We start from the raw sequence: 14,716 nt of genomic DNA, 5'->3' as shown, positions 1-14,716 counted from the left end.
TTATTTCTTGTAGTTGCCGAACTGGAGGGCCAGGCGGCCGGTGACGCAGCGGAAGGTGGCCGGCTGCACCTCCCAGTAGGGGACCGGGTTCCCGAAGAGGCTGATTCCACTGTAATAGGCTCGCTTCACCCCGAACCCCACGGGGCAGAAATCGTTCACCCCCACCTGCGTGATGTCATTGGCGTGCAGGTATACCACCTGGGGGGAGGGGAGACGGGGGGGTCAGGCAGCACCCCCAGGCCCCCCACCCATCACCCCCCCAGACTCCCTATCACAGCCCCCAGACCCCCATCATACCCCCAAACCCCCATCACAGCCCCCCAGCACCCCCGTCTCATCACAGACCCCCATCATATCCCCCCAGACCCCCATCACAGCCCCCCAGCACCCCTGTCTCATCACAGACCCACAGACCCCCATCACAGCCCCCCAGAACACCCCAACCCTCCCAGCCCTACTCCCCAGAACCCCCAGCCCCCTCAACCCCTCACAACCCCTCAGATTCCCCCCACAGCCCCCCAAAACCACAGAGCCCCCCCCATAAACCCTCTAATGCCCACCTGGGGCAAGGGATAGTGGGGGCTGAATAGGAGAGTTTAGCCAGCCCCCCTCAGAGCCCGCAAACCCCCCATCAGAGGGAGCGAGGAGGGGTTCATGGGGGGGCTCCCCCAGGCTTGTGGGAAGGGAGAGGGAGATTTTCCCATAAGCCCCCCCGTGTCGTTCCCACCTGCAGGAAGCGGAGGCCGGGCAGCCCGGGGGGCACGCGGGAGAGCCGGTTGTGGTCAAGGTGCAGCTCCCGGAGCGCCGGGACGAAGGTCAGGCTCCTGTTCTCGATCATCCGCATGGCATTGTGCCCCAGGCCCAGCCTGCGGGAGAGTGGGGCATGGACGGACGGACGGACGGAGCGGGGGGTGCCTGCGGGCTGGGGGCTGGGCAGAGGGGTGGGGTATCTACGGGGTGGGCAGAGGGGGTGGGGTACCTGGGATGTGGGGGGTCGGGTGGACGCAGACGAGTCACCTCACTTCATGCCGTGGGGCTCTGTGGCTCCCTCTAATGACTGGACCATGTGAAGTTACCTGGCCAGCTTCCCGTAGCGGATCAGGGGGGGCCGGGGGCCGTTGGGGGGCTGGGGGCAGTTACCTGGCCAGCTTCCCGTAGCGGATTGGGGGGGCCGGGGGCCGTTGGGGGGCCGGGGGCAGTTACCTGGCCAGCTTCCCGTAGCGGATCGGGGGGCCGGGACAGTTGGGGGGCTGGGGCCATTGGGCCGGGGCCGTTACCTGGCCAGCTTCCCGTAGCGGATCAGGTCTTCCTGCTCAATGGCCTGGATTTTGTTGTGGTCCAGATGCAGCTCGTTCAGGGTCTCGGGCAGGTCTGGGGGGCAGAGAAGGGGATCAGGGGCTGGGAGCCGGGGCAGGTGACGTGCACGGCCGACTCAGGAGGATCCCAAGGGTGGGGGAGTGGGGGGAGCTGGGTTCGATCGGGGGGGATTGCTGGGGGGCCACGGTGCAGGGGGGCTCCGAGGCCCTGACCTCCAGCTCTCCCCACCCTCCAGGCAGAGTGGTGAGGGGTCTCAGCACTCCGGGGAGTGGGGGGTCCCGGCCAGAGTGGGGTGTCTCTGGACCGCGGAGTGGGGGGTCCCAGCCATGGAGGGGGCGGCACAGGGGGTCCCCAGACACCATGGGGCCAGCCAGCGGGCTGGGGGGCCGTGTGGGGGTCTGGGGGGTCACCTTTGGGGATCCCCGTCAGCTTGGCCTCTGAGATGCGCAGGTAATTCAGCTTCAGGCCGTCGAAGGCGCCGGGTTCGAATCCGCTGTTCTCCAAGGGGTTGCCCCCCATCTCTGGGGGCAGAGAGACCGGAATCACTCACAGCTCATCCAGCCCGGGGGAACTCTCCCCCCATGGTCAGGGCCAGGTGCTGGGGGGCACCAGGGGGTGGGCAGTGGGGCAGGGGGTGCTCTCCCCAGGCTGTCGGGGCGGGCGCTGGGGGGATGGGCAGCAGGGCAGAGGGTGCTGGCGATCAGGATTGGGCCCCTGGGGGGCTGGCAGGCGGGATGCTGGCGTGATGGACCCATGGGGGGCTGGGAGGCAGGATGCCAGGCTGATGGGCACATGGGGGGGCGGGATGCTGGGGTAGCTGGGCCCCTGGCAGGATGGTGGGGTGACAGGCCCATGGGGGGCTGGCAGGCAGGATGCCGGGGCGATGGGCTGGGAGGCGGGATGCCGGGATAGATGAGCTGGCACGTGGGATGCCAGGGGATGGGCCGCTAGCAGGCGGGATGCCAGGGTGATGGGCTGGCAGGCGGGATGCCGGCGTAGATGGGCCCCTGGCAGGCAGGATGCCGGGGCGATGGGCTGGCAGGCGGGATGCCGGGGTAGATGGACCCCTGGCAGGCCGGAGGTTGGGGCGATGGGCTGGCAGGCGGGATGCCGGGGTAGATGGGCCCCGGCAGGCGGGATGCCGGGGCGATGGGCTGGCAGGCGGGATGCCGGGGTAGATGGGCCCCGGGCAGCCCGGAGGTCGGGGCGATGGGCTGGCAGGCGGGATGCTGGGGTAGATGGGCCCCGGCAGGCGGGATGCCGGGGCGATGGGCTGGGAGGCGGGATGCCGGGATAGATGAGCTGGCACGTGGGATGCCAGGGGATGGGCCGCTAGCAGGCGGGATGCCAGGGTGATGGGCTGGGAGGTGGGATGCCGGGGTAGATGGGCCCCTGGCAGGCAGGATGCCAGGGTAGATGAGCTGGGAGGTGGGATGCCAGGGTGATGGGCTGGCAGGCAGGATGCCGGGGTAGATGGGCCCCTGGCAGGCGGGATGCCGGGGCGATGGGCTGGCAGGCGGGATGCCGGGGTAGATGGACCCCTGGCAGGCCGGAGGTTGGGGCGATGGGCTGGCAGGCGGGATGCCAGGGTAGATGGGCCCCGGCAGGCGGGATGCCGGGGCGATGGGCTGGCAGGCGGGATGCCGGGGTAGATGGGCCCCGGGCAGCCCGGAGGTTGGGGCGATGGGCTGGCAGGCGGGATGCTGGGGTAGATGGGCCCCGGCAGGCGGGATGCCGGGGCGATGGGCTGGGAGGCGGGATGCCGGGATAGATGAGCTGGCACGTGGGATGCCAGGGGATGGGCCGCTAGCAGGCGGGATGCCAGGGTGATGGGCTGGGAGGTGGGATGCCGGGGTAGATGGGCCCCTGGCAGGCAGGATGCCAGGGTAGATGAGCTGGGAGGTGGGATGCCAGGGTGATGGGCTGGCAGGCAGGATGCCGGGGTAGATGGGCCCCTGGCAGGCGGGATGCCGGGGCGATGGGCTGGCAGGCGGGATGCCGGGGTAGATGGACCCCTGGCAGGCCGGAGGTTGGGGCGATGGGCTGGCAGGCGGGATGCCGGGGTAGATGAGCTGGCACGTGGGATGCCAGGGGATGGGCCGCTAGCAGGCGGGATGCCAGGGTGATGGGCTGGGAGGTGGGATGCCAGGGCGATGGGCTGGCAGGCAGGATGCCGGGGTAGATGGGCCCCGGCAGGCGGGATGCTGGGGCGATGGGCTGGGAGGCGGGATGCCGGGATAGATGAGCTGGCACGTGGGATGCCAGGGGATGGGCCGCTAGCAGGCGGGATGCCAGGGTGATGGGCTGGGAGGTGGGATGCCGGGGTAGATGGGCCCCTGGCAGGCAGGATGCCAGGGTAGATGAGCTGGGAGGTGGGATGCCAGGGTGATGGGCTGGCAGGCAGGATGCCGGGGTAGATGGGCCCCTGGCAGGCCGGAGGTTGGGGTGATGGGCTGGCAGGCGGGATGCCGGGGTAGATGGGCCCCTGGCAGGCGGGATGCCGGGGCGATGGGCTGGCAGGCGGGATGCCGGGGTAGATGGACCCCTGGCAGGCCGGAGGTCGGGGCGATGGGCTGGCAGGCGGGATGCCGGGGTAGATGGGCCCCGGCAGGCGGGATGCCGGGGCGATGGGCTGGCAGGCGGGATGCCGGGGTAGATGGGCCCCGGGCAGCCCGGAGGTCGGGGCGATGGGCCCGGCAGCCCCGTCTCACCGATGCAGTTCATGTTGTTGAGCCCCTTGAAGACGTCCTTGGGCACCTTGCGGATCTTGTTGTCGTGGATGCGCAGCTCGACCAGGGAGGGCGGCAGGTTGGGCGGGATCTCGGCCAGCTGGTTCTTGGAGATGTAGAGCTTCTGCAGCCGGTGCAGGGGGCTGAAGGCCTTTTCGTGCACCCGCGAGATCTTGTTGTTCACCAGCACCAGGGCCTGCGGGTGGAGGAGCACAAGGGTGACCAAGCCAGCAGGGGCTGCAGTACCAGCCTCTCCCAGCAGGGGGTGCTGCGAGAGTCACAGAGTGCTGGGGGGGCGGGGCAGGGGTACGCTGTCGATGCCAGGGGGCGCTGCGGGGCAGGGCAGGGCCGGGCCGTGGGGGCAGGGGGGGCGCTGAGGGCAGGGCTGGGCTGTGGGGAGGCGGGGGGGGCGCTGGGGGGCCGGGCCGGGCGGGGGGGGCGCTGGGGGGCCGGGCCGGGCCGTGGGGGCAGGGGGGGGCGCTGTGGGGCAGGGCCGGGCCATGGGGGCAGGGGGGGCGCTGAGGGCAGGGCTGGGCTGTGGGGAGGCGGGGGGGGCGCTGGGGGGCCGGGCCGGGCCGTGGGGGCAGGGGGGGCGCTGGGGGGCAGGGCCGGGCCGTGGGGGCAGGGGGGGGCGCTGTGGGGCAGGGCCGGGCCATGGGGGCAGGGGGGGGCGCTGGGGGGCCGGGCCGGGCCGTGGGGGGCGCTGGGGGGCCGGGCTGGGCCGTGGGGGGCGCTGTGGGGCAGGGCCGGGCCGTGGGGGTGGGGGGGGCGCTGGGGGGCCGGGCTGGGCCGTGGGGAGGCGGGGGGGGCGCTGGGGGGCCGGGCCGGGCCGTGGGGGCGGGGGGGGCGCTGGGGGGCCGGGCCGGGCCGTGGGGAGGCGGGGGGGGCGCTGGGGGGCCGGGCCGTGGGGGCGGGGGGGGCGCTGGGGGGCCGGGCCGGGCCGTGGGGGGCGCTGGGGGGCCGGGCCGGGCCGTGGGGAGGCGGGGGGGGCGCTGGGGGGCCGGGCCGGGCCGTGGGGAGGCGGGGGGGGCGCTGGGGGGCCGGGCCGTGGGGGCGGGGGGGGCGCTGGGGGGCCGGGCCCCGGGGGACGCACGTAGAGTTCCTGCAACCCCTCGAAGTCGTCGCGTCGCAGCTCCGTGAGCCGGTTGTTCTGCAGATCCAGCAGCCTCGTGTCGGGGGCGATGTCCTTGGGCACCGAGCTCAGGCCTGGGGGGAGACGGGGGGTGAGGCGGGTTCCCCCGCGAACCGGGGCTCCGAGACGCCCCTGCAGGGGGGAGCCCCACCGTCCCCGTGGAGAACCCAGGAGTCCTCGCCCCGGGGCCCCCCGCCCCCCCCCGCTGCGGGGCGGGAACCCCGGCGTCCGGCGTACCCAGGTCGGAGCACTGCACCACCCGCAGGTGGCAGCGGCAGCCGAAGGGGCACAGGCCCCCGTAGGCAGGGACGACGTCCTCGAAGTCGGGGGCCCCCGAGGTGGGGAAGACGCCCGAGGCCTCCTCCTCGTCCCGCTGCGCGGCCCCCTCGTCCATGGCGAAGTCCCAGAAGGCCGGCTGCTCGAAGGGCCGCGCCCGCACCAGGCCCAGCAGGGCGGCCAGCAGCAGTGTGCGCAGCATGGCGGGGCTGGGGGCGAGAGGGGGCACGGGGTTAGGGGCGGCCTGGGCGCGGGGGCTGCTGATACGGGACCCGGGCTGCGGCTGGCTCTGGGGTGGAGCAGGGGGCAGCCCCGCGGGGCCCTGCGCCCAGCAGGCAAAGGGTCCCTGGGGTGAGCCGGGGCCGGGCCACGACCCCACCGCTGCGGCCGGGAGAAAACAAGCTCCACAATGACAGGCCGGACTCCGGGGCCACAATTAGAGACTCCACAAGGGACCAGCCCCGAGCGCCGGGGCGGCTGGCAGGGCTCTGAACAGCCGCCCACAGACCCCACTGCCGGGGGGAGAGATGGGGGGCGGGGGGCGGCTGGCACGGCTCTGAACAGCCGCCCGCAGACCCCACTGCCGGGGGGAGAGATGGGGGGCGGGGGGCGGCTGGAACGGCTCTGAAGAGCCGCCCACAGACCCCACTGCCGGGGGGAGAGATGGGGGGCGGGGGGCGGCTGGCACGGCTCTGAACAGCCGCCCACAGACCCCACTGCCGGGGGGAGAGATGGGGGGCGGGGGGCGGCTGGCACGGCTCTGAACAGCCGCCCGCAGACCCCACTGCGGGGGGGAGAGATGGGGGGCGGGGGGCGGCTGGCACGGCTCTGAAGAGCCGCCCACAGACCCCACTGCCGGGGGGAGAGATGGGGGGCGGGGGGCGGCTGGCACGGCTCTGAACAGCCGCCCGCAGACCCCACTACCGGGGGGAGAGATGGGGGGCGGGGGGCGGCTGGCACGGCTCTGAACAGCCGCCCACAGACCCCACTGCCGGGGGGAGAGATGGGGGGCGGGGGGCGGCTGGCACGGCTCTGAAGAGCCGCCCACAGACCCCACTGCCGGGGGGAGAGATGGGGGGCGGGGGGCGACTGGCACGGCTCTGAAGAGCCGCCCACAGACCCCACTGCCGGGGGGAGAGATGGGGGGCGGGGGGTGGCTGGCACGGCTTTGAAGAGCCGCCCACAGACCCCACTGCCGGGGGGAGAGATGGGGGGCGGGGGGCGGCTGGCATGGCTCTGAACAGCCGCCCACAGACCCCACTGCCGGGGGGAGAGATGGGGGGGCGGCTGGCACGGCTCTGAACAGCCTCCCACAGACCCCACTGCCGGGGGGAGAGATGGGGGGCGGGGGGCGGCTGGCACAGCTCTGAACAGCCGCCCCCAGACCCCACTGCCGGGGGGAGAGATGGGGGGGCCGGGGGCGGCTGGCACGGCTCTGAACAGCCGCCCACAGACCCCACTGCCGGGGGGACAGATAGGAGGGGCGAACAGAGGGGGAGAAAGCTGGCTACAGGGGGTGCAGGGACCAGACCCCCCCCCCAAATCCTCACCCGCGGCCCCAGCACTGAGTCCCCCACCCTGGAGCCCAGTCAGCTCTGGGAGGGGAGGGGGTCTGGTGGGTCAGAGTGTGCGGGGGGCTGGTAGCCAGGACTCCTGGGTTCTGTCCTGAGAAGTGGGGTTCATCCCCCCACCATTCTGTGCCTCAGTTTCCCCCGCCATCTGGGAGTGAGAGGGGGCTGTGTCTGGGCCAAGGGGAGGGGGCCGCTGGCCGGGCAGACGCCAGTGGGGAGCGGTTACCTTGGGAAGGGAGCCGGGCATGACACCACCTGCCCATTGCCTCGCTTTTTCCATGCCCCCCCTGCCACCCGGCCGCGGCCACGGAGGGGTTCCCAGGCAGGGTTATGGGGGGGCACAGCCCCAGGAAGGCCAAAGGGCAAAGCAGAGACAGTGCCCCCTGCCGAGCCCCCCACAGCATGGCGCCCCCCACGCCCGGCCCTGGCTGCCGGGGAGAGCCTGGCTCCCTTCTGCCCAGGCCGAGCTCCCCACGGCTCTGGCTGTTTGTTGGCTTTGACTCGGTGCCGGGGCTGGGGGGGACTCAACTCACGTTCCATGGGGCAGCAGAGGGGAGCGGGGGGCAGGAGGCACGATTCAGGCCCAGCCCCAGAGCGCAGCAATCAGGGCAGGGCCCGGTTCAGAGCTCAGCTCCCCCAGGGCCAATCCGGAGTCACTCCTGATTGCGCTGGGGGCAGGACCGGTTCTGCTGCTCTGTACGTCCGGAGGATCCTGTCCCAGTCCAGCAGCTCGGGCCAGGACTCAGCCCCGGCACCAGCTCCAGCTCCGGGGATGCAGCCAGCAATTACAGCCGGCTGCTGTCCCCGGCCAAACCCATGCGGCCCCCCCAGCTCCATGGCCCCCCCCGGTGCCCACAATAGAGCCTTTGTCCCCGCAGCCGAGGCGTGTTTGCGCTCAGCGGCCGGAGCGGAATAAGGGGGTCACGCCTAGGGGTTTGGAACCGGCGCGGGGCTGGGGCCGAGCCAGGGACTGGGCTGGGCCCAGCAGACCACAGAGTTACTGCCACGGGGCAGGGGGGGAGGCGGGGGAGACAGGGCCTGTGCCCACGGGGGGGCGCTGGCTCCCATCCAGCCCCAGGGTCGCGGTCTGGGAGGGTCACTCAACTGACTGCAGGGGGTCAAGGCTGGATCCTGATTTCAATAACAGAACCCAGGTGTCCGGGCTCCCAGCCCCTTGCTCTGACCCACCAGACCCCCCTCCCCTCCCAGATCCGGAGAGAGAACCCAGGAGTCCTGGCCTCCCACCTCTAACCACCAGCCCCCACTCCCCTCCCAGAGCTGGGGAGAGAACCCAGGCGTCCTGGCTCCCAGCCCCCCTTGCTCTAACCCACCAGCCCCCACTCCCCTCCCAGAGCTGGGGAGAGAACCCAGGCGTCCTGGCTCCCAGCCCCCCCCCCCGACTGAGATCAGGGCCCCGTTGCGCAGGGCGCTGCACCGACCCCCGGGGGAGACATCCCCATCCTGAGAGCTGAACGGGCAAACGCAGGGTCATTGTCCGCAGTTCCCAGCTGCAAGCACCATGTGACAGCACCAAGGAGCCTGGGCTGGCGCCGGGAAGGGAACCCAGGCGTCCTGGTCGGGCGTGGAGAACAGATTCATCCTGGGTTCGACGCCGGGTACAGGGCCAGGGCTGCCGGCCCAGCAGATGCCACCTCACCAGCCCTTCTGCCAAGGTCTCCTGGAGGCTGTCGCTGGAGTGGGGCTCCATGGGCATGTCTATAGCCATTGGGAAAGGGATGGAGCAGCAGGGAACCCAGGAGTTCGGGAGTGCCCAGCACATGGGCTGCCTGGGAACACTCCTTAGCACAAGCCCTGCCAGGACTCCTGGGTTCTCCCTTGGCTCTGGGAGGGGAGGGCGGTCTAGTGGTCAGAGCAGGGGGCTGGGAGCCAGGACTCCTGGGTTCTCTCCCCAGCTCTAAGATCTAGGAAGGGGGCTGACTCGGGCGCACACCGATCCTGTGACTCGATTGGTTGGTCTCTGCTTGAAGCCAACCAAAGGGCTGCAAATGGAACCCAGGAGTCCTGGCTCCCCCACACCCCCTGCCCCACTCTAACCACCGGACCCCACTCTCGTGAGAGAACCAAGGCAGCCTGTGATTAAACCTTCCTTGCTGCCCCCCTGAAATGTCCCCTCCGGTGCCCCCAGCTCCGGGGGCCAGCAGGGACTGGGGGCCACGCAGCCTCAGCACTCGCCACCTCCAGCCCCGGCGTCTCCGCTCCACCAGGCCTCTGCCAGCCGTTGGGTTCCCACGTGGCACCGTACCCTGATGCCACTGGGTGGTGGGTGGCCCAGGCAGCCCCCCTCTCCAGTAGCCAGGACTCCTGGGTTCTCTGTCCAGCTCTGGGAGGGGAGCGGGGTCTGGTGGTTAGAGCGGGGGGGGGCCTGGGAGCCAGGACTCCTGGGTTCTCTGCCTGGCTCTAGGAGGGGAGCGGGGTCTAGTGGTTAGAGCGGGGGGGGCTGGGAGCCAGGACTCCTGGGTTCTCTGCCCGGCTCTGGGAGGGGAGCGGGGTCTGGTGGTTACAGCGGGAACCTGGGAGCCAGGACTCCTGGGTTCTGTGCTGCAGTGGGGTGACTCCGGATGACCAGCGCTGGATCTGGGATGTGATCCACCCTCTCCGGTCCAGAAAGCATCAGTCCAAGACAGCTTGTTTGCCGGCTGGGAATCCCTCCCGCTCGTTCCCCTGAGCGCCAGGGACAGAGGAAAAACCGACAGATCCTGTTTTCCATCCCCTCGGCGCCTGCCAAGACAAGCCAAGCTGGGAGCGCAGAACATGGGGCACAGAGGGGAACGTACAACCCCAAGGCAACAGTGCAAGAAGCCAGGAGTCCAGGGAGCTGCTCTGTGAGGGAATCACCCCCCTGCACTGAGGCTACAGCCCCCACCCCGCACCAAAAAAACAACAGAACCCAGGAAACCAATACCAGGGAATTTCCCCCCATGAATGGGGGCTGACGCCCCAGAAAAATAGAACCCAGGAGTCCTGGGACCTGATGCTGGAGGAATCTCTCCCACTGGATTGCGGCTGCCCCCCTGCCCCAATACAGAACCCAAAAGTCCGAGGAAGATGTCTGTTTTGGGACAGGTGAGGAGCCCCTACTCCACCCTCCCCAAAAAAATAGAACCCAGGAGTCCTGGAAGCTGATGCAGAGGGAATTCCACCCCCACCATGGGAGATATGCCCCCCCTAGAACCCAGGAGTCCAGTGAGCTGATGTGGGGAGGTCTATCTGCTTTGGGAGTGCTCCGTGCCCCGAAAAGTCACTCCAGCTTGCTGGGTCCAAAGCCGCCCCTGTCAGCGCCAGAGCCCTACCTTCGGGGGGATTCAGGTGGGGAATGCGGCCGTTCCCGGGGGTGTCTGCTCGTCTCCCCTTCCCGCAGGCTGGGAGCAGGACAGGACAGGGCGGGCAGCGCTGTGGGTCTGGCTGGGTGGATTCACTCCCTGGGAGCTGGATGCCGGATGCGCACACACAAGCCAGGCCCACATCTGGATCCCATCAGCCACCTGCCAAAAAGCCAGAGGCCGGGAAAGTCAAACCCACACAGAGATGGGGGGGCGCTGTGGGGCAGGAGGAGCTGGGGGGATTCTAATCCCCATTTGGGGCAGCATGGGATCTATGGGGGGGGCAAAGAGCTGGGGGGGAGACCTTGTATAGATGCAGCTAGGGTGTCTGGGGGGGTAGGGATGGACAGAGGGGTAGACGGAGGGGGGGTGTGTTTGATGAAGTGGGAACGTTCTTAATGTTTTCTCTGAATACTGGGTGGGTGCCTCAGTTTCCCCTATGCGTTTCTTAAGTATCTAGGTGGGGGAATAGAGGGCCCGTGTGATGCCGTCTGCACAGAGAATGGCTGACAGCCTGTCTCCTGGGCCCCCCTCTGCAAAGGTGCCGACTGAAGGGTGTGACAAAGTGCGAATGTTCTCTCTGAATGCTGGGTGGGTGCCTCAGTTTCCCTGGCGTTTCTCAAGTATCCAGGTGGAGGATCAGGGGGGTGATGGTCACAGAGCCCTGGGGGCAGCGTGATGGGGTCTGCACAGAGGATGGCTGACACCCCGTCCCCTGCAAGGTGCCGACTGAAGGGGCTGGGGAACAAAGAGACCAGGTGGCTCCTGGGCCGGGAAAGGGTCAAAGGCCAGAGGAGGGAGAGAGAGTTTCAGTTTGGGGCTGGCTGGGGAAATGTGGGGAGGCCCAGATGGGGCTCTGGCCTCCCTGCCCCCCAAGACGGACCCGGCTGAGGGGTCCTGGTCTCTGCACCTACAAGCTCTGTGTTAGACCCTGTTCCTGTCGTCTAATAAACCTTCTGTTTCCCCAGTGGGCTGAGAGTCCCATCTGACTGCGGAGTTGGGGGGCAGGGCCCTCTGGGCCCCCCCAGGACCCCACCCGGGGGGAACACGCTGCGGGAAGCGCACAGTGGGGCAGGGGAGCCTGGAGGCTTCAGGGCCAGACCCAGGACGGTGGAAGCTGGGGCAGCGTCTTGCCCTGGGGACAGTCGGTGCTGAGAGAGGAGGGTCCCCAGAGTCCTGCCCGGCTTCGCGGGGAGCAGGTCAGAGCATGGCCCAGGGACCCCATGACAGGATGGAGAGACGGATGGATGGAAGGGCGGGGGATGGACAGACAGATGGAGGGGGTGACGATGAGAGGGGTTCTCTTGGTTTTGTCAGTGGTTTGCACGCCGAGGGGATGACTCAGTTTCCCTGGGTGTTACGGGTTTAACGAGGGGGTGGGAGAGAGGGTTTGTGGGGACACAGGGCCAGCAAGGGAAAGTGGGACCCCCGGCCAATGGCCTGGGGAGTGGAGACCCCAGCAACTGGGGACCTGGAGCCTTAGCCGGGTCTGGCCGGGGGGGGACAGTGGGCTGCGGAGGGGGGACCCCGGTGACCGGACCAGCCGGGTCCAGCCAGAGGGGCCAGAGGACAGAGGAGAGGGGGCCCCGGTGACCTGTTTACCTGGAGAGAAGACAATGGATGGGGGGGGGGCTTGGGGGAGGTGTCATCAGATGCCCAGCTGGGAAGACCGGAGGGTGGGGGCTCAGAGAGGTGTGGCTCCAGGAGGTGGAGGGGCTGGACCCCCGAGAAGGGCTGTCACAGTGAAGGAGGTTCCCCCCAGGGACCATATGGGGCCGAGAGTCCGCACGACCTGTGAGTCCGTGATAGAGGGGCAGGGGGATGGACAGACAGATGGAGGGGGTGGCTCCTGGAGGGGAGTGGAGGCTGGTGGTTAGAGCAGGGGGGGCTGGGAGCCAGGACTCCTGGGTTCTTTCCCCAGCTCTGGGAGGGGAGCAGGGGCTGGTGGTTAGAGCAGGGGGCTGGGAGCCAGGACTCCTGGGTTCTTTCCCCAGCTCTGGGAGGGGAGTGGGGCCTGGTGGGTTAGAGCAGGGGGCTGGGAGCCAGGACTCCTGGGTTCTCTCCCTGGCGGGGGTTGAGGGCTGTTTTGCTCCCGCCTAGTCCCGTGTCTTGTCCCGTGTCGTGCTCTCCGATCTGCCGGGCGTCTTTGGCTCCGGTCACGGGGGGCCGCGGGCTCAGCTGGCCAGGACAGGAATGCGGGGAGAGGATGTGAGGCCGGGGGAGCGAATTCCTGTGCTGATCTCCGGCCTGAGCCGGCGTCTGGCTTCAACGGATTTGCCCAGCCCCAGCTCGGGGTGGTGCGGGGGGAGTGGGGCCTAGTGCTGAGAGCAGGGGGGCTGGGAGCCAGGACTCCTGGGTTCTCTCCCAGCTTAGGGAGTGGGGGCTGGTGGTTAGAGGTGGCCTGAGCACCATCTCCACCCCCCCACCCTGGAGTTTTGCAGATAAGACACATTCCTCAAATACCAGCGGAGGGGGGACTCCCCCAGCCCCCTTCCTGCCTGACCCCCCCCTCAGCCCCTCACGGCAGGACCTGATGGGACTCGCACCCAGATCCTTCCTCTGGGATAATCCCACTGTGCAGGGCAGCAGAATCCCCGGCTCCTCAGGCCCTGAGATGCAGCCCCCTCTGGGGTGGGGCGGGGTGGGGGGGCTGGTTATACAGGGACTCCCAGGAGTGCAGCCCCCTGCTGCTGATTGTGCCCCTACTCAGGCCCCCAGCTCTCTCTGGGGAGCATGTCCCCCTCCCCATGCTGTCCCTGCCCCCCGCTTTCTGCTGACGGGGCCAGAGCCAGCAGGGGGGAACCAGCCCTTTATCCTGCCTGGGGGGCTTGGATCCCCTGGCCTTACGTAACCGCAGTTGGGGGGCAGCTGGGCCCTGGACGCCAGCCTTGATCTGGGGTGGGATCCAGCCAAGCATGGGGCGCGTAGGGTAGACCATCCCTTGTGTGGCTCCCCCCACCTCTCCAGCCAGCTGCTCTGTCCCTCCCCTCAGCCCTGGGCTGCTCCCCCCCCATCCCTGCCCCCCAGCGGGACCCAGGCCTGCGGTGTTTTCACAGCTGCAGCCGGTACATGCCTTCCCCATCACATCAGCCCCCCATGCTCCACCCCCCTTCACCCTCGCCCGGGGCGGGGGCCGGTGGCACCCCCTAGGCAGGACCCCTTTGTCTCAGCCCAGCCCCCGGCTCCACCCCAGAGGGGCCACATCTCCACACTGGGACCCCAGATAACTGGCCCCATGCCCCACCCCATCAGACCAGGCCAGGGGGAGGCGATATGGCCTGGCCAGGGAGCTGACGACACATCGAGTGTGCATGGGCCTAGAGCCCAGCCCGGCTATATATAACCCTGGGCACGGCCAGCCGGGCCAGCCGCCGCAAAGCCGCACCCACCCGCCGGGACGCTGGCAAAGCCAGGGGCGGGGCGGGGCCGGTTACTGGGGTCCCTTCACCAGGCACCAGGACACGGCCCCTCTGCGGTGGGGAGGGGGTGTTATCGGGGGACACCTCGCCCGGTGCCAGCATGCGGCTGGCTCTGGGGTGGGGCAGGTTATCCGGGGACCCGCTCGCCCGGTGCCGACATGCGGCTGGCTCTGGGGTGGGGCAGGTTATCCGGGGACCCGCTCGCCCGGTGCCGACATGCGGCTGGCTCTGGGGTGGGGCAGGTTATCCGGGGACCCGCTCGCCCGGTGCCGACATGCGGCTGGCTCTGGGGTGGGGCAGGTTATCCGGGGACCCGCTCGCCCGGTGCCGACATGCGGCTGGCTCTGGGGTGGGGCAGGTTATCCGGGGACCCGCTCGCCCGGTGCCGACATGCGGCTGGCTCTGGGGTGGGGCAGGTTATCCGGGGACCCGCTCGCCCGGTGCCGACATGCGGCTGGCTCTGGGGTGGGGCAGGTTATCCGGGGACCCGCTCGCCCGGTGCCGACATGCGGCTGGCTCTGGGGTGGGGCAGGTTATCCGGGGACCCGCTCGCCCGGTGCCGACATGCGGCTGGCTCTGGGGTGGGGCAGGTTATCCGGGGACCCGCTCGCCCGGTGCCGACATGCGGCTGGCTCTGGGGTGGGGCAGGTTATCCGGGGACCCGCTCGCCCGGTGCCGACATGCGGCTGGCTCTGGGGTGGGGCAGGTTATCGGGGGACACCTCGCCCGGTGCCAGCATGCGGCTGGCTCTGGGGTGGGGCAGGTTATCCGGGGACCCGCTCGCCCGGTGCCAGCATGCGGCTGGCTCTGGGGTGGGGCAGGTTATCCGGGGACCCGCTCGCCCGGTGCCGACATGCGGCTGGCTCTGGGGTGGGGCAGGTTATCCGGGGACCCGCTCGCCCGGTGCCGACATGCGGCTGGCTCTGGGGTG

At 69.9% G+C, this 14,716-nt stretch overlaps 1 protein-coding gene across 2 annotated transcripts; it reads right to left on the bottom strand.

Annotated features, from left to right (window-relative positions):
• On the bottom strand, positions 1-13,570 carry BGN (biglycan). 2 transcript variants are annotated; one of them, XM_077840247.1, is made up of 8 exons: positions 13,557-13,570; positions 5,416-5,642; positions 5,140-5,252; positions 4,029-4,242; positions 1,728-1,838; positions 1,278-1,371; positions 728-866; positions 1-198 (listed from the first exon to the last, which is right to left on the bottom strand). In XM_077840247.1, exons 1-8 carry the CDS (start codon positions 13,568-13,570, stop codon positions 1-3), a joined length of 1,110 nt encoding a protein of 369 aa, XP_077696373.1. The 2 variants fall into 2 exon arrangements, with proteins under 2 accessions (XP_077696373.1, XP_077696374.1); XM_077840248.1 differs by lacking the exon at positions 13,557-13,570 and having other exon boundaries at positions 5,416-5,656.
• Between the last annotated feature and the right edge of the window lie 1,146 nt (positions 13,571-14,716).

This window comes from Eretmochelys imbricata, chromosome 23, assembly GCF_965152235.1.
Source record: "Eretmochelys imbricata isolate rEreImb1 chromosome 23, rEreImb1.hap1, whole genome shotgun sequence".
Lineage (NCBI taxonomy): Eukaryota > Metazoa > Chordata > Testudines > Cheloniidae > Eretmochelys > Eretmochelys imbricata.
This window is presented reverse-complemented; position numbering and strand designations above follow the sequence as displayed.